The sequence below is a fragment of the Scyliorhinus canicula genome, chromosome 12, assembly GCF_902713615.1.
Source record: "Scyliorhinus canicula chromosome 12, sScyCan1.1, whole genome shotgun sequence".
Taxonomy (NCBI): domain Eukaryota; kingdom Metazoa; phylum Chordata; class Chondrichthyes; order Carcharhiniformes; family Scyliorhinidae; genus Scyliorhinus; species Scyliorhinus canicula.
The window spans coordinates 49,916,057-49,934,584 of NC_052157.1; the positions used below are offsets into that span (position 1 = coordinate 49,916,057).

The following is an 18,528-nucleotide window of genomic DNA, read 5'->3' on the forward strand; positions in this document are numbered from 1 at the left end:
GGGAGAGTTCTGGCTCAATGCCTTGTACGGTCTGGCAGAGTTCTGGCTCAATGCCCTTTATGGACAGAGAGGGTTCTGGCTTCATGCCTGTACGGACTGGCAGAGTTCTGGCTCAATGCTCTGTATGGACTGGGAGGGATCTGGTTCAATGCTCTGTACGGACTGGGAGAGTCCTGGTTCAATGCTCTGTTCGGACTGGGAGAGTTCTGGCTCACTGCCCTGTACGGACTGGGAGGGTTCTGGTTCAATGCTCTGTACGGACTGGGAGAGTTCTGGTTCAATGCTCTATTCGGACTGGGAGAGTTCTGGTTCAATGCTCTGTACGGACTGGGAGGGTTCTGGCTCAATGCTCTGTACAGACTGGGAGGGTTCTGGTTCAATGCTCTATTCGGACTGGGAGAGTTCTGGTTCAATGCTCTGTACGGACTGGGAGGGTTCTGGCTCAATGCTCTGTACAGACTGGGAGGGTTCTGGTTCAATGCTCTGTTCGGACTGGGAGAGTTCTGATCAATGCCCTGTACGGACTGGCAGAGTCTGGTCAATGCCATGTACGGACTGGCAGAGTTCTGGCTCAATGCTCTGTATGGACTGGGAGAGTTCTGGTTCAATGCACAGTAGTGACTGGCAGAGTTCTGGCTCAATGCCCTGTACGGACTGGGAGAGTCTGGTCAATGCCATGTACGGACTGGCAGAGTTCTGGCTCAATGCTCTGTATGGACTGGGAGAGTTCTGGTTCAATGCACAGTAGTGACTGGGAGAGTTCTGGCTCAATGCTCTGTATGGACTGGGAGGGTTCTGGCTCAATGCTCTGTACGTACTGGGAGGGATCTGGCTCAATGCTCTGTATGGACTGGGAGGGTTCTGGCTCAATGCTCTGTATGGACTGGGAGGGTTCTGGCTCAATGCCCTGTACGGACTGGGAGAGTTCTGGCTCAATGCTCTGTACGGACTGGGAGAGTTCTGGCTCAATGCTCTGTACGGACCGGGAGGGTTCTGGTTCAATGCTCTGTTCGAACTGGCAGAGTTCTGGCTCAATGTCCTGTACGGACTGGGAGGGTTCTGGCTCAATGCTCTGTATGGACTGGGAGGGATCTGGCTCAATGCTCTGTATGGACTGGGAGGGTTCTGGCTCAATGCTCTGTATGGACTGGGAGGGTTCTGGCTCAATGCTCTGTACGGACTGAGAGGGTTCTGGCTCAATGTCCTGTACGGACTGGGAGGGTTCTGGCTCAATGCTCTGTACGGACTGGGAGAGTTCTGATCAATGCCCTGTATGGACTGGCAGAGTTCTGGCTCTATTCCCTGTACGGACTGGCAGAGTTCTGGCTCTATTCCCTGTACGGACTGGCAGAGTTCTGGCTCTATTCCCTGTACGGACTGGGAGAGTTCTGGCTCAATGCTCTGTACGGACTGGGAGAGTTCTGGCTCAATGCCCTGTACGGACTGAGAGAGTTCTGGCTCAATGTTCTGTACTGACTGGGAGGGTTCTGGCTCAATGCTCTGTACGTACTGGGAGGGATCTGGCTCAATGCTCTGTATGGACTGGGAGGGTTCTGGCTCAATGCTCTGTACGGACTGAGAGGGTTCTGGCTCAATGCTCTGTACGGACTGGGAGGTTTCTGGCTCAATGCTCTGTACGGACTGGGAGGGTTCTGGCTCAATGCTCTGTACGGACTGGCAGAGTTCTGGCTCAATGCCCTGTACGGACTGGGAGAGTTCTGGCTCAATGCCCTGTACGGACTGGGAGAGTTCTGGTCAATGCACAGTACCTCAACATTGGCAGCTCTCTCTCTTCTCCAACTGAATGAGAAATGATCCCAGACTTTCTTTTGAGCTCATTAAAAGTTTATAAATAACACCTTTTTCTTCTGGTGTATGACTTTTAAAATTTCAGTTGAATAACTGTATCATGAATAAAGAAATAAGGATGGAATGTCCATCACAAGTTGCACAGCACAAGCCCATCACATTTGCACATTTACCTTGCAGGACTTGAGAAAACCGGAATGTTGAAAGTAGTTCGCTTCAACCGATGTGAAACCTGGAGGCAAAGTTAAACAAACCCTCCTGGGAAGCCCATTCCTCACTCTTTCCTCTTTCTCACTGCTGGGACAGTTTTGCAATTATTTCTTTAGTGCTGGTAATATTATCAGTGAGCTATAACCCTGACCACACACAGCACATTCTTCATGCCTCAGCCTCTGCCACCCCTGTAGCAGTGTGCCTGGAGAGCTACTGGTGAGCACAATGAGAATAAGCTCCACGACAGGCTGAGAGCAGAGGATAATTTAAACTCCTAGCAGGAGAAGCCACAATTTATTCTGACAGTCTTTGAAAGTGCAGATTTTAACTGCTGCCCCTCATTTGCATGGCTGTTTGCTCATTTGGGCAGAAAGTGGCAGCTGGCCCATTTGGGTGGGTGACGACTGGGCATATTGCTGCCTGCGGGCACAGGGAGGAGGTTGCCAACAGCAAAGTAAGTATGGGAGAGATGCGATGGTGCCAGGAACTGCCAGTGAAGGAGGGCGAGAATCCAGGCATCAAAGGAAAATAATTTCCATGCAGAGTGTTGTAATGGACAATTTTAATACTTAATATTGAATGACTGCTTAATAGTGTGATTAACTAAAGCTGCAGGCGTTTGTGTGTGTGTGTGTGTGTGCAAGGTTAGCGAGAGACAGAGAGAGAAACTGATATGCCAGCTGTGTGAAGGACGAGATAGTAAAGCCAGGAGAAAAATAACTCCTTATATGGAATGGAGAAATACTAGTAAGAAGAGAAAGCCAGCCATTGTCTACATGAATGCCTGTGTTTAACCTGCTTATCTTTTGAATGTATCAAGACTGAAGGTTACGGCGCTCGGTGCGCTTTCCTCTTTCTCCTGTGATTAGAGGAACGTGTCCTCTGCAGAGTTAAGAAATAAACGAACCTGCTCTTATTCATGACTGATTGTTTCTGAGTTTTCCTTTTTCCCACCACAGTTCGCTGTGGAGTCATTTTTTAAACAGCAGAACTTGCTGGCGAGTGTCTCAACCACCGTCCGAACCAGTACTGTTAAAACAGTGAATCACTGAGAACGAAGCTGGAAATAAAAAGCGCTTCATTTGAATTGCCCCCCTAAACCATTCCCACTGACTTGGCCCAGGCTCGTGGGTAAAGGGACTGGGTTCCTGAGGAAAATCGAGGGAATGAGTGACGGAGTGGAAGACTGAATGAAGAAATAAGAGGTGGTGAGTTACAGTGAGACCGTGTGTTTGGAAATTGAGTGAGTGAGTGAGTGTGAGTGGAGTGAGTGAGTGGAAAGGTGTGTATCAATGTGTGAGCACAGGTGGTCATGCAGAAACTTGCAACAGCCTTTGACCTCAGAAGCTGACTTCTCGCCCAGCACAAGCTCCCTCGCACAGTCATTGCTGAAGTAGGAGAAGCAGGTGTAAACGCCACTCAACACAACTCATCCAGCCCATTATACAAGTCCTCGATCATAGATCATAGAATTTACAGTGCAGAAGGAGGCCATTCGGCCCATTGAGCCTGCATCGGCCCTTGGAAAGAACCTATACCTCCACCCTACCCCCACACCTCCACCCTATCCCCGTAACCACATCTAACCTTTTTGGACACTAAGGGCAATTTAGCATAGCCAATCCAACTAACCGGCACATCTTTGGACCGTGGGAGGAAACCGGAGCACCCAGAGGGTACCCACGCAAACACGGGGAGAACGTGCAGACTCCGCACAGGCAGTGACCCAAGCCGGGAATTGAACCAGGGACCCTAGAGCTATGAAGCGACTGTGCTAACCACTATGCTGCTGTGCTGCCCCTCACTACAGGTAAAGCAAAGGAAGCTGGGGCGCGATTCTCCGCCCCCCACACCGGGTGGGAGAATAGCGGGAGGGTCTCCCGACATTTTTCACGCCCTCCTGCTATTCGCCCCCCCCCCCCCCCCCCCCCCAACGCCCGACCCACGTCACGAACGGCGAGCGGCGATTCTCTGAACCTGCTTGCTGCCGTCGTGAAACGGGCGCCAGATGCCCATTTGGGGCATCTGGGGGCCCGATTGGCATGGCAGAACCACGACCGTGCCAAGGGGGGCATAGGCCCGCGATCGGTGCCCACCAAGCCACCACATCTTGCGGAGCGGCTGAGGGAAAAGACGCCAACTGCGCATGCGCGGGTTGGCGTTGTCCAACCTGTGCATGTGCGGCTGACGTCATCGGCCGTGTCAGCCGGCGTGACGCTTGGCGTGCGGCCTTGACGGCCTTGACGACCGTCATCAAGGCCGCGCCGCCGTGACGCACGGGGCCGCGTTCCTAATCCCACCCGGGGGGGGAGAATCGGCCCCGGAAGTGGGCGTGAAGGCTGCCGTGGGTCACGGCTTGTCCCACGGCAGCCTTTACGATTCTCCACATTTGCGGAGAATCTCGCCCCTGGTTTCTGAGTGTTGTGTCTCTCCACCTTTGAAATGACCTTTCAGGATCCTTCCAATTGGCTGATGCAATCTTTTTTTGTGTGATCAATCACTGATCATTTTGTTACTTATTCTTAAATTACCCACTGTAAACATGCTTCTCACAATTGTCCATGTGTGGAATTGGCATCAGATTAAGAATTTGGTGCAGCAAAATGTAAGGACCCCATGTTGAAACCCGACAGAGGGCCCCCACCACCAATCATAACCATAGGGTTTCTCTGTGACCAACGTTAGCAGAAAAAAATGGTGAGTTGGATAGCAATCTTTGTTTCTGCGCTGTGTGTCACATAACTTTACGCCATGTTACGTTCACAGTTAGACCTACTGGTACAACATTTTTGCCACGTTGCTTAGGGAAATGTAAAAAAAAATCCCATTACACTGATTAAAAGGAGGGAGGGGAGTTAACCCTAAAATCCTCATCATTTATTCCTCAAGCAACACCAACAAAATTGAGTAGTTGGCCATTTGTCTCGTTACTGACTGTGGGGCCTTGTTCTGCCAGAACTTAGGCACTGCATTTGCCGATAAACGAACAGTGACTGTAACCCAACAACACTTCATTGTCTGATTTGACATGCATTGGAACATAACACGCCGTAATTCAGTGCAAGGGTTTATTTTAGCAGTCAACAGAGAGAAGTAACTGAAAAGAAAAACAAAATTCCGTCTTTAATCCACACTTGGTTAATAATCTTTAGGCCTTATCGTGCTTTCTTACTCAACAAGCAAACAGTTTAACATGTGCTTACCATCATTGAGGACTGCAGTCCAGTGTTTTTTCTTATGACCTTGTCTGTCTTGGGACTGGCACTGTTGATCTCTGAAGCTGGGTAATCCCTTGGTACATGGCACGTTCTCACACACTTTGTGCTCCACACTGGCTCCCTGGCAGTTTGTCCCTCCTGGCCCTGGACTGGTAAGCACAAGATACAAGGCATCGCCAAATAGGTTAGTAGCTGGGCACAAATAAATGATCTTGCACCATTCTGGCACCTTCTCAGATGTTGTCAAGTCTCTGGTCTCTTTATGTTAAACCAACTATTACACAATTCAAAAGCCGATGTGTAAATAGAAGAATAAAAGCAAAATACAGCGGGTGCTGGAGATCTGAAATAAAAGTACTGAAAAAACGCAGGAAGTCTGGCAGGGTTCCAAGGAAGAGTAGCCTGGAAACTGCTACCAGATCTGCTGAGCTTTTCCAGCGCTTTTGGTAAAGAGACTGGCTTAAAGATTCTCAGTGACCATTAAAAAATTAAGGAGATGCCATTCAGCCCATCAGGTCTGCGCCAGCTCATTTTAATCCCACTTTCCAGCCCCTGGTCCGTAACCTTGCAGGTTCCAGCCCTTTAGGTGCAGATCCTCGTACCCTCTAAATGAGTTGAACATTTTCTTTCGCACCCCAACGATGAATAAATAATATTTCCTTCACATTCTTAGCACGTTTGCAAATTGCATGATTGGAGAAATTAGGTGTTGCAGCACATGGCAAACTCTGATTCTATGAATCAAACTCTTCTGACAGACACTGGCCTCACATTTGTTGTTCATAAAACTAACCAAATTACAGCGGAATCGACATTGCCAGGACCAATGGGAAGTAGGCAAAGCTTCCAGTGGAAAACCTTTGACAGATGTACAAAAGCGACCAAATAATTAGTTGTGAAAATGACCATGAAAACCAAAGAACATGAAAATCCTTCAGGAAACACAGATAAAAGGATCGAAAAAAATATGACAAAATTACAAGAAAATGTATTAAACTTACTGATACAATAATACCTTCTGCAGCAACATGGACTTTGGCTGCAAACTCTTGCCGATGTGAGAGGCCGGGCCTCAGCCCCCACTCACAGCCTTGACTGTCAAGAGTTAACCAGGATACATTCTAAGTTTTGCTTAGCATGTATCTGCAATCTCTAGAATGTCTCCAATCAGACAGGTGCGGTACGGTGGTACAGTGGTTAACACTGCTGCCTCACAGCGCCAGGGACCCGGGTTCTTTTCCAGCCTTGGGTGACTGTCTGCGTGGAGTTTGCACGTTCTCCCCTTGTCTGCGTGGGTTTCCTCACGGTTCTCCAGTTCCTCCCACAGCCCAAAGATGTGCAGATTAGTTGGGGTCACAGGGCTCGGGCTGGGCGAGTGGGCCTAGGTAGGGTGCTCTTTCGGAGGGTTGGTGCAAACTCGATGGGACAAATGGCCTCCTCCTGCACTGTAGTGCCTCTATGATTAACAGCGACAATGGTCATTAGCAGTGCGTGCTAGAACCTGCTGTTCACAGGCCTGGTTCCCTCTTGCATTCTGGTTTAACAATGGAAAATTACTGCAACAGAGAAATCCCCAAGAGAATCCATTTTTGAAAGCAACGACAGTAACCAGAATTTGTTCATTTTTAATGAAAAATCAACAACAAAGTAAAGTATGAACTCTTCAACTTTTCCTGAAGTAACGTGGAAATCAAAACTGCTGGATGGAGACACACAAGCTGACTTCCAATCGGCAGCATGCACAGCAAGAGAGCTGAACAAATCAGAGGGGAAAACCAGAACATGTGCTGATTGCAGGGTTTTCTATTTTGTAAATTAGCTTAAACGGAAAATGACAATTCTTTCATAGGTGCTTACCTTAGAGCTGCAACAGCCAGATAAAAAATGATTCATATAAACAGTAGTTGTACAGTTACAGTAGCTGTAACATCATTAAATTTGGAGAGAGTCTTAATGAAAGTCCCAAAAAATGTCACAGTGGTCCTTTGAAGTGTGGCTGCTATTGTTATTGAGGGAAATAAGGTAGTCAATCTGTGCACAGTTGAGTGACACAAATGGAACCACGTCAAGCCTTTGGTTAGGGTGTGAATGTTGACCATGGCACAAAATTGCTCAAAATCTGCAATAGGATCCTTTATCCTGCATTGGAAAGACAACCAGGAGCGTGCAATTAACATCTCCCCAAGGACGCGACGTCGCTAACAATGCATGACTGCACAGACGTCTAGGCCCATACTGAGGGTCAAACCCACACCTTCAGATTCAGGACACAACTGCTGACACTGAACCAACCTGACACAAGGAATAATGTGAGTGGATGTCCTCTTGGTGGTGCTCTGGTTAACAGAAGCATTATTGTACTCTACCTCTTTTTAAACATGCTCACTAAAGAGCACAACTCAACTCAGTGCAACCTCTTCCAGCTGGTCTGCGTGACAACCAATGTGCAACTGAGGAGTAAAAACAGGTCAAAATTTCAGTAATCTACAGTTAACTGATCAAATAGGCTAATGAGTGGTATTCTTAAGTCATAAAATAGGATTTCTTCAACTGTGGATTTATACTGGCAGTTAATGCACTGAAACTGTTTGCTAATCTCCCTGTTTTACCTCTGTAAACCTTCCCGATTTTCCTCAGTGCACATTCATTCCAGATTCAGATAGGTTTTGATTAATTGCAATACAACATGCCTTAACTGGCTGTGAAGTGCTTTGTGATGCTCACATTCATTTCCACTCTGCTCTCTATTTCCAGAAACAAAGTTAAAGATGCAATCTGTCAACCTCAAACGTCCTGCTGCAAATTGTCAACTGGTCACCTCAGCCAACCTTGTCACTTAAGGAGATGGAGCCAATTTGGAAAAGGTGCCCAACAGCAGACATGAAAGAATTTTTAAAAGATTCTGGTTTGTTGATAGTGGCACTGACAAGATATGTGAAAAATGATTTGTGATAACGTGAAGGGACGCCTGCAGAACCACTTCCAAATGATAGTCTTTGAATTTGCCAAGCAGTGACCAGGGGCAGAAAGCAATCAAGTTGGGGCTGTTGTCAATGTGGAACTAGGCACGTAGTGGGTTCAGAGCTTTGTCAGCTGGATTTCTGACTTATTGCCCTTGTCTATAGCAGATTGCATAACTCAGCTATTGCTTACTGAGGTGATGTACAGTCTCCACAAGCATTGCTGAGAGTCAGGGTGAAGAAGCCCATCTGGATCTTCATAGAGGGAAGGTACTGATGGAGGGACAGTGCTGCACTGACCAAGGGACAGTACTGAGGCCACATTACAATGTCAGAGGATCAGTACTGGGGGAACGCAGCATTGTTGGAATGGCAAAACTGAGAATGTTCTATACCGTCAGAAGGTCAGTACTGAGCTCGCAATGCACTGTTGGATGGTTAGTATGAAGGATGTGCCGCACTGTCAGAGGGTCTTTACTGAGGGAGTACTGCACTGTCAACAGGCCTGTGCTGAGAGAGTACTGCATTGTTAGAGAGTCAGTGCTTCGAGGGTGCAGCACTGTCAGAGAGTCAGTGCTGCAAGTGTGCTGCACTGTCAGTGCTGAGAGAGTGCTGCACTGTCTGATGCACGATCAATTACACAAAGACAAGAGTTGGATGCAATCAAGGCTTTATTACACTAAGATGTGTGGCCTCCTACAGCAGCTGGCGAAATGGCTGCTGTACTGGGAGCACACATATTTATACTCCGCCTACTGGGCGGAGCCAGTAGGCAGGGAACTACCCCCGTACCTGTAGTACAGGCCTTACCCCAAAACCTCTACACTGACAACCTCTATATACAATGTATACATCAGTGGTGACTACCACATTCACCCCCTGTTAAGATGGAGTCCAGCGGGGGCGGTGGAGAACTATATACAGGTAGACTTTGCAAACTACAGAGAGCAAAAAAAATTGAGTCCTGCGGGATGGAGGGAAATATTATGTACAGAGGGATGGTGTTTTAAAAGTCTAGGTCATGTTACAAATTTAGTTGGTCCGGAGCCTTGATCTGCCGTCGGGAGCACCGCAGTGCTGGCAGTGATTCCAGTGTCGGTTTGATCTTCCGTGACTCCGGGACCGTGTCAAAATCCTCTTCATCCTCGCGTGTGGGTAAGGGGAGGACGGATTGTCCCAGGGTGGGGGCTGCGGTGGGGTGCGCCGGGCGAGGGGAGGGTGGCGCCGGGTCGGGGAGGGGGTTGTGTGAGGAACCAGCTGGTACCAGGTCCCTGAGGGAGACAGTATTTTGGCGGCCGTCGGGGTATGCTACGTACGCATACTGTAGGTTGGCGTGAAGTAGCTGTACCCTCTCAAACAATGGGTCCGCCTTGTGGAGTCATACGTGCTTACAGAGGAGTACAGGTCCTGGAGCTCCAAGTCGGGAGCGACACCCTCGAGGTGGACTTCCTAGGGAAGGCAAAGAGTCGTTCATGGGGTGTTTCATTGGTCGCGGTGCACAGGAGCGACCGAATGGAATGCATGGCGTCGGGAAGGACCTTCTGCCAGCGGGAGGCCGGGAGATTTCTGGACCGTAGGGCCAGCTGGACGGCCCTCCAGACAATACCATTCTCCCTCTCCACCTGCCCGTTTCCCCAGAGGTTCTAGCTGGTCGTCCTGCTCGAGGCAATGTCCCTGCTGAGCAGGAACTGACACAGTTCCTCGCTCATGAATGAGGATCCCTTGTCGCTGTGGACGTAGGCGGGGAAGATGGTGTTGAGGGCCTTGATGACTATCTTTGCCAGCTGCTGTAGGAGGCCACACATCGTAGTGTAATGAATTGATGCACGATCAATTACACAAAGACGAGAGTTGGATGCAATCGAGGCTTTATTACACTAAGATGTGTGGCCTCCTAGAGCAGCTGGCGAAGTGGCTGCTGTACTGGGAGCACACATATTTATACTCTGACTACTGGGCGGAGCCAGCAGGCAGGGAAGTACCCCCGTACCTATTGTACAGGGCCTTACCACAAAACCTCTACACCGACATCTTCTATATACAATATAGACATCAGTGGTGACTACCACACTGTCAGAGAGTCAGTGCTCAGAGAGTGCTTCAGAGAGTCACTGCTGAGAGAGTACTGCTCTGTCAGAGAGTCAGCGCTGAGAGAGTGCTGCACTGTCAATGTCAGTGCTGAGAGAGTGCTGCACTGTCAGAGAGTCAGCGCTGAGAGAGTGCTGCTCTGTCAGAGAGTCAGCGCTGAGAGAGTGCGGCACTGTCAATGTCAGTGCTGAGAGGGTGCGACACTGTCAGAAGGTCAGTGCTGAGAGAGTGCTTCAGAGAGTCAGTGCTGCGAGGGTGCTGCACTGTCAATGTCGGTGCTGAGAGAGTGCTGCACTGTCAGAGAGTCAGTGCAGAGAGAGTGCTTCAGAGAGTCAGTGCTGAGAGAGTGCTTCAGAGAGTCACTGCTGAGAGAGTACTGCTCTATCAGAGAGTCAGTGATGAAAGAGTGCTGCACTGTCAATGTCAGTGCTGAGAGAGTGCTTCAGAGAGTCAGTGCTGAGAAAGTGCTGTTCTATCAGAGAGTCAGTGCTGCGAGGGGGCTGCACTATCAGAGATTCAGTGCTGAGAGATACTGCACTGTCAGAGTCAGTGCTGAGAGAGTGCTGCTCTGTCAGAGAGTCAGTGCTGAGAGAGTGCTGCTCTATCAGAGAGTCAGTGCTGCGAGGGTGCTGCACTGTCAGAGTCAGTGCTGCGAGGGTGCTGCTCTATCAGAGAGTCAGTGCTGCGAGGGTGCTGCTCCATCAGAGACTCAGTGCTGAGAGAGTGCTTCAGAGAGTCAGTGCTGAGAGATACTGCACTGTCAGAGTCAGTGCTGAGAGAGTGCTGCTCTATCAGAGAGTCAGTGCTGAGAGAGTGCTGCTCTATCAGAGAGTCAGTGCTGAGAGAGTGATGCTCTATCAAAGAGTCAATGCTGAGAGAGTGCTGCATTGTCAAAGAGTCAATGCTGAGAGAGTGCTGCTCTATCAGAGAGTCAGTGCTGAGAGAGTGCTGCTCTATCAGAGAGTCAGTGCTGAGAGAGTACTGCTCTATCAGAGAGTCAGTGCTGAGAGAGTGCTGCTCTATCAGAGAGTCAGTGCTGAGAGAGTACTGCTCTATCAGAGTCAGTGCTGAGAGAGTGCTGCTCTGTCAGAGTCAGTGCTGAGAGAGTGCTGCATTGTCAGAGAGTCAGTGCTGCGAGGGTGCTGCGCTGTCAGAGTCAATGCTGAGAGAGTGCTGCTCTGTCAGAGAGTCAGTGCTGAGAGAATGCTGCTCTGTCAGAGAGTCAGTGCTGAGAGATACTGCACTGTCAGAGAGTCAGTGTTGAGAAAGTGCTGCTCTATCAGAGAGTCAGTGCTGCGAGGGTGCTGCACTGTCAGAGTCAGTGCTGCGAGGGTGCTGCACTGTCAGAGTCAGTGCTGCGAGGGTGCTGCTCCATCAGAGATTCAGTGCTGAGAGAGTAATACACTGTCAGAGGGTCAGTGCTGTGGGGGTGCTGCACTATCAGAGTCAGTGCTGAGAGAGTGCTGCACTGTCAAAGAGTCAATGCTGAGAGAGTGCTTCAGAGAGTCAGTGCTGAGAGAGCGCTGCTCTATCAGAGAGTCAGTGCTGAGAGAGTGCTGCTCTATCAGAGAGTCAGTGCTGAGAGAGTACTGCTCTATCAGAGAGTCAGTGCTGAGAGAGTGCTTCAGAGCGTCAGTGCTGAGAGAGTGCTGCTCTATCAGAGATTCAGTGCTGAGAGAGTACTGCTCTATCAGAGATTCAGTGCTGAGAGAGTGCTTCAGAGCGTCAGTGCTGAGAGAGTGCTGCTCTATCAGAGATTCAGTGCTGAGAGAGTACTGCTCTATCAGAGATTCAGTGCTGAGAGAGTGCTTCAGAGAGTCAGTGCTGAGAGAGTGCTGCTCTATCAGAGATTCAGTGCTGAGAGAGTAATACACTGTCAGAGGGTCAGTGCTGTGAGGGTGCTGCACTATCAGAGTCAGTGCTGAGAGAGTGCTGCTCTGTCAGAGTCAGTGCTGAGAGAGTGCTGCATTGTCAGAGAGTCAGTGCTGAGGGAGTGCTGCACTGTCAGAGAGTCAGTGCTGAGAGAGTGCTGCTCTATCAGAGAGTCAGTGCTGAGAGAGTGCTGCACTGTCAGAGAGTCAGTGCTGAGACAGTGCTGCACTGTCAGAGGGTCAGTGCTGAGAGAGTGCTGCTCTGTCAGAGAGTCAGTGTTGAGAAAGTGCTGCTCTATCAGAGAGTCAGTGCTGCGAGGGTGCTGCACTGTCAGAGTCAGTGCTGCGAGGGTGCTGCACTGTCAGAGTCAGTGCTGCGAGGGTGCTGCTCCATCAGAGATTCAGTGCTGAGAGAGTAATACACTGTCAGAGGGTCAGTGCTGTGGGGGTGCTGCACTATCAGAGTCAGTGCTGAGAGAGTGCTGCACTGTCAAAGAGTCAATGCTGAGAGAGTGCTTCAGAGAGTCAGTGCTGAGAGAGCGCTGCTCTATCAGAGAGTCAGTGCTGAGAGAGTGCTGCACTGTCAGAGAGTCAGTGCTGAGAAAGTGCTGCTCTATCAGAGAGTCAGTGCTGCGAGGGTGCTGCACTGTCAGAGTCAGTGCTGCGAGGGTGCTGCTCTGTCAGAGAGTCAGTGCTGCGAGGGGGCTGCACTGTCAGAGTCAGGGATGCGAGGGTGCGCACTGTCAGAGTCAGTGCTGAGAGAGTGATGCACTGTCAGAAAGTCAGTGCTGCGAGGGTGCTGCACTGTCAGCGAGTCAGTCCTGAGAGAGTGCTGCTCTATCAGAGAGTCAGTGCTGCGAGGGGGCTGCACTGTCAGAGTCAGTGCTGCGAGGGTGCTGCACTGTCAGCGAGTCAGTCCTGAGAGGGTGCTGCTCTATCAGAGAGTCAGTGCTGAGAGAGTGCTTCAGAGAGTCAGTGCTGAGAGAGTGCTGCTCCATCAGAGAGTCAGTACTGAGAGAGTAATACACTGTCAGAGGGTCAGTGGTGTGAGGGTGCTGCACTATCAGAGTCAGTGCTGAGAGAGTGCTGCATTGTCAAAGAGTCAGTACTGAGAGAGTGCTGCACTGTCAGAGTCTGTGCTGAGAGAGTGCTGCATTGTCAGAGAGTCATTGCTGCGAGGGTGCTGCGCTGTCAGAGTCAGTGCTGAGAGAGTGCTGCATTGTCAGAGAGTCAGTGCTGCGAGGGTGCTGCACTGTCAGAGTCAGTGCTGAGAGAGTGCTGCATTGTCAGAGGGTCAGTGCTGTGGGGGTGCTGCACTGTCGGAGTCAGTGCTGAGAGAGTGCTGCACTGTCAAAGAGTCAATGCTGAGAGAGTGCTTCAGAGAGTCAGTGCTGAGAGAGTGCTGCTCTATCAGAGAGTCAGTACTGAGGGATACTGCACTGTCAGAGTCAGTGCTGAGAGAGTGCGAGACTGTCAGAGAGTCAGTGCTGAGAGAGTACTGCGCTGTCAGAGTCAGTGCTGAGAGAGTGCGAGACTGTCAGAGAGTCAGTGCTGAGGGAGTGCTGCTCTGTCAGAGAGTCAGTGCTGAGAGAGTGCTGCTCTGTCAGAGAGTCAGTGCTGAGAGATACTGCACTGTCAGAGTCAGTGCTGAGAGAGTGCTGCTCTGTCAGAGAGTCAGTGCTGAGAGATACTGCACTGTCAGAGTCAGTGCTGAGAGAGTGCTGCTCTGTCAGAGAGTCAGTGCTGAGAGATACTGCACTGTCAGAGTCAGTGCTGAGAGAGTGCTGCTCTGTCAGAGAGTCAGTGCTGAGAGAGTGCTGCTCTGTCAGAGAGTCAGTGCTGAGAGAGTCCTGCACTGTCAGAGAGTCAGTGCTGAGAAAGTGCTGCTCTATCAGAGAGTCAGTGCTGAGAGAGTGCTGCTCTGTCAGAGAGTCAGTGCTGAGAGATACTGCACTGTCAGAGAGTCAGTGCTGAGAAAGTGCTGCTCTATCAGAGAGTCAGTGCTGCGAGGGTGCTGCACTGTCAGAGTCAGTGCTGAGAGAGTGCTGCACTGTCAGAGAGTCAGTGCTGAGAGAGTGCGAGACTGTCAGAGAGTCAGTGCTGAGGGAGTGCTGCTCTATCAGAGAGTCAGTGCTGAGAGAGTGCTGCTCTGTCAGAGAGTCAGTGCTGAGAGAGTGCTGCTCTATCAGAGAGTCAGTGCTGAGAGAGTGCTGCTCTGTCAGAGAGTCAGTGCTGAGAGATACTGCACTGTCAGAGTCAGTGCTGAGAGAGTGCTGCTCTATCAGAGAGTCAGTGCTGAGAGAGTGCTGCACTGTCAGAAAGTCAGTGCTGAGAGAGTGCTGCTCTATCAGAGTCAGTGCTGAGAGAGTGCTGCATTGTCAAAGAGTCAGTACTGAGAGAGTGCTGCACTGTCAGAGAGTCAGTGCTGAGAGAGTGCTGCTCTGTCAGAGTCTGTGCTGAGAGAGTGCTGCATTGTCAGAGAGTCAGTGCTGCGAGGGTGCTGCACTGTCAGAGTCAGTGCTGAGGGAGTGCTGCACTGTCAAAGAGTCAATGCTGAGAGAGTGCTGCACTGTCAGAGAGTCAGTGCTGAGAGATACTGCACTGTCAAAGAGTCAATGCTGAGAGAGTGCTGCTCTGTCAGAGAGTCAGTGCTGAGAGATACTGCTCTGTCAGAGAGTCAGTGCTGAGAGATACTGCACTGTCAGAGAGTCAGTGCTGAGAGATACTGCACTGTCAGAGGGTCAGTACTGAGAGAGTGCTGCTCTATCAGAGAGTCAGTACTGAGGGATACTGCACTGTCAGAGTCAGTGCTGAGAGAGTGCGAGAGAGTCAGTGCTGAGAGAGTGCTGCTCTGTCAGAGAGTCAGTGCTGAGAGAGTGCTGCTCTATCAGAGAGTCAGTGCTGAGAGAGTGCTGCTCTGTCAGAGAGTCAGTGCTGAGAAAGTGCTGCTCCATCAGAGAGTCAGTGCTGAGAGAGTGCTGCTCTATCAGAGAGTCAGTGCTGCGAGGGTGCTGCACTGTCAGAGTCAGTGCTGAGAGATACTGCGCTGTCAGAGTCAGTGCTGAGAGAGTGCTGCTCTGTCAGAGAGTCAGTGCTGCGAGGGTGCTGCACTGTCAGAGTCAGGGCTGCGAGGGTGCTGCACTGTCAGAGTCAGTGCTGAGAAAGTGATGCTCTGTCAGAGAGTCAGTGCTGAGAGAGTGCTGCACTGTCAGAGAGTCAGTGCTGAGAGAGTGCTGCACTATCAGAGAGTCAGGGCTGCGAGGGTGCTGCACTGTCAGAGTCAGTGCTGCGAGGGTGCTGCACTGTCAGTGAGTCAGTGCTGAGAGAGTGCTGCTCTGTCAGAGTCAGTGCTGAGAGAGCCCTGCACTGAAACGGTCAGGAAGGAGCTGGAGGATGCAGGAGGTGCTGGAGGGGGGGAGTTGCCGCCGTGGGTAACTGGCAGAGCGGGGGACGCTGGCCAGTGGTGGGCAGGGGATGGTTTATGGCTAATCGGCAGGGAAGGGGGGGCAGGGAGCCCTCTGATCCGGCTGATAACCTGGAATGTGAGGGGGCTGAATGGGCTGGTCAAACGGGCCCGGGTGTTTGCGCACTTAAAGGGGCTGAAGGCGGATGTGGCCATGCTCCAAGTGACACACCTGAAAGTGGCGGACCAGGTTCGGCTGAGGAAGGGGTGGGTGGGCCAAGTATTTCACTCAGGGCTGGATGAGAAGAGTCGGGGGGGTGGCAATCCTGGTGGGGAAGAAGGTGACGTTTGAGGTGTTAAATGTGGTTGCTGACAGTGGCGGGAGGTATGTGATGGTGAGTGGTAAGCTGCAGGGGGAGCGGGTGGTGTTGGTGAATGTTTACCCCACAAATTGGGACGATGCGGGGTTTATGCGGCGTATGTTGGGCCGCATTCTGGACCTGGAGGTGGGGGGCCTGATCATGGGGGGGGACTTCAACACGGTACTGGATCCCCCATTGGATCGATCTAAGTCCCGGACGGGTAGGAGGCCGGCGGCGTCTAAGGTGTTGAGGGGATTTATGGACCAGATTGGGGGGTGGATCCCTGGAGGTGTGTGAGGCCAAGGGCCAGGGAGTACTCGTTTTTCTCCCACGTGCATAAGACCTATTCGAGGATTGATTTTTTTTGTCCTGAGCAGGGGGCTGGTTTCGAGGGTGGAGGATGTTGAATACTCTGCCATTGCCATTTCAGATCATGCCCTGCACTGGGTGGACCTCGGGCTGGGGAGGAGAGGGACCAACGTCCGCTCTGGTGCGTGGAGGTGGGGCTGCTGGCAGATGAGAAGGTGGCCGAGAGGGTTCGGGGGTGTATCGAGAGGTACCTTGAGGCCAACGACAACGGGGAGGTCCGAGTGGGGACGGTCTGGGAGGCATTGAAGGCGGTGACTAGAGGGGAGTTGATTTCCATCCGAACCCATAGGGAGAGGGGGGAGCAGAGGGAGAGGGAGAGACTGATAGGGGAGATGGTGAGGGTGGATAGGAGATATGCGGAGGCTCCAGAGGAGGGATTGCTGGGGGAGAGGCGTAGCCTTCAGGCCAGGTTCGACCTATTGACTACGAGAAAGGCAGAAGCTCAGTGGAGGAAAGCACAGGGGGCAGTGTATGAATATGGGGAGAAGGCGAGCAGGATGCTGGCACACCAGCTCCGAAAGCGGGACGCGGCCAGGGAGATTGGGGGAGTGACGGATAGAGCTGGGAAGTTGGTGCGGAGGGGGGTAGATGTTAATGGGGTCTTCAGGGACTTCTATGGGGAACTGTACCGGTCTGAATCCCTGGTGGAGGGGGGTGGAATGGGGCGCTTCTTGGACAAGCTGCGATTTCCGAGGGTGGAGGAGGGGCAGGTGGAAGTACTGGGGGCGCCGATCGAGCTGGAGGAGGTGGTCAAAGGGATAGGGAGCATGCAGTCGGGGAAGGCGCCGGGGCCGGATGGGTTTCCGGCGGAATTTTATAAAAGGTATGAGGACCTGTTGGGCCCCCTGTTGGTCCGGAACTTTAATGAGGCGGGGGGGGGGGGGGGGCTTTGCCCCCAACTATGTCACAGGCGCTGAATTCCTTGATCCTGAAACGGGACAAGGACCCTCTGCAGTGTGGGTCATATAGGCCGATCTCGCTGCTCAATGTAGACGCCAAGCTGCTGGCAAAGATCCTAGCCACAAGAATAGAGGATTGTGTGCCGGGGGGTCATTCATGAGGACCAGACGGGGTTTGTGAAGGGAAGGCAGTTGAATACAAACGTACGAAGGCTCCTCAACGTTATTATGATGCCGGCTGTGGAAGGGGAGGCGGAGATAGTTGTGGCATTAGATGCGGAGAAGGCCTTTGATAGGGTTGAGTGGGAGTATCTGTGGGAGGCGTTGGAGAGGTTTGGGTTTGGGGAGGGGTTTATCCGGTGGGTGAGGCTGCTCTATGAGGCCCCGATGGCGAGTGTAGCCACGAATAGGAGGAGGTCGGAGTACTTTCGGCTGTACCGGGGGACGAGACAGGGGTGTCCCCTGTCCCCCTTGCTCTTTGCGTTAGCAATTGAGCCCCTGGCCATGGCGTTGAGGGAGTCAGGGAACTGGAGGGGCCTGGTGCAGGGTGGGGAGGAGCATCAAGTGTCACTTTATGCGGACGACCTATTGCTGTATGTGGCGGACCCGGTGGGGGGGGATGCCGGAGGTGATGAGGATTCTTAGTGAATTCGGGGGCTTCTCTGGGTATAAGCTGAACCTGGGCAAGAATGAGTTGTTTGTGGTGCACCCGGGGGATCAAGAGGAGGGGATTGGTAGGCTCCGACTGAAGCAGGCAGGGAAGAGCTTCAGGTACCTAGGAGTCCAGGTGACTGGGAGCTGGGGAGCCTTGCATAAGCGTAACCTCACGAGGCTGGTGGAGCAGATGGAGGAGGAGTTCAAAAGGTGGGATATGTTACCGCTGTTACTGGAGGGTGCAGTCCGTTAAGATGACGGTGCTCCCGAGGCTTTTGTTCCTGTTCAGTGCCTCCCCATCCTTATCCCGAAGGCCTTTTCTAGGAGGGTCAACAGGAGTATTCCGGGATTTTGTGTGGGCGCATGGGACTTCGAGGGTGAGAAGCGTGTTCCTGGAACGGGGTAGGGATAGGGGGGCTGGCGTTGCCCAACCTCTGTGCGTACTATAGGGCTGCCAACGCAGCGATGGTGCGTAAGTGGGTAATGGACGGGGAAGGGGCAGCATGGAAGAGGATGGAGGTGGCGTCCTGTGTGGGCACGAGCCTGGAGGCGCTGGTAACGGCGCCATTGCCGCTCCCTCCAACGAGGTATACCACGAGCCCGGTGGTGGCGGCTACCCTCAAAATTTGGGAGCAATGGAGACGGCATAGGGGAGAAGTGGGGGGCTCGATGGAGGCCCCGA

At 51.8% G+C, this 18,528-nt stretch overlaps 1 protein-coding gene across 1 annotated transcript in view; it reads right to left on the reverse strand.

Annotated features, from left to right (window-relative positions):
• adamts17 (ADAM metallopeptidase with thrombospondin type 1 motif, 17) overlaps positions 1-18,528 on the reverse strand; it is a 584,360-nt gene that overhangs the window by 201,249 nt on the left and 364,583 nt on the right. The window contains 1 exon segment of the mRNA XM_038813320.1: positions 5,226-5,389. Coding sequence (XP_038669248.1) covers positions 5,226-5,389 — 164 coding nt within the window.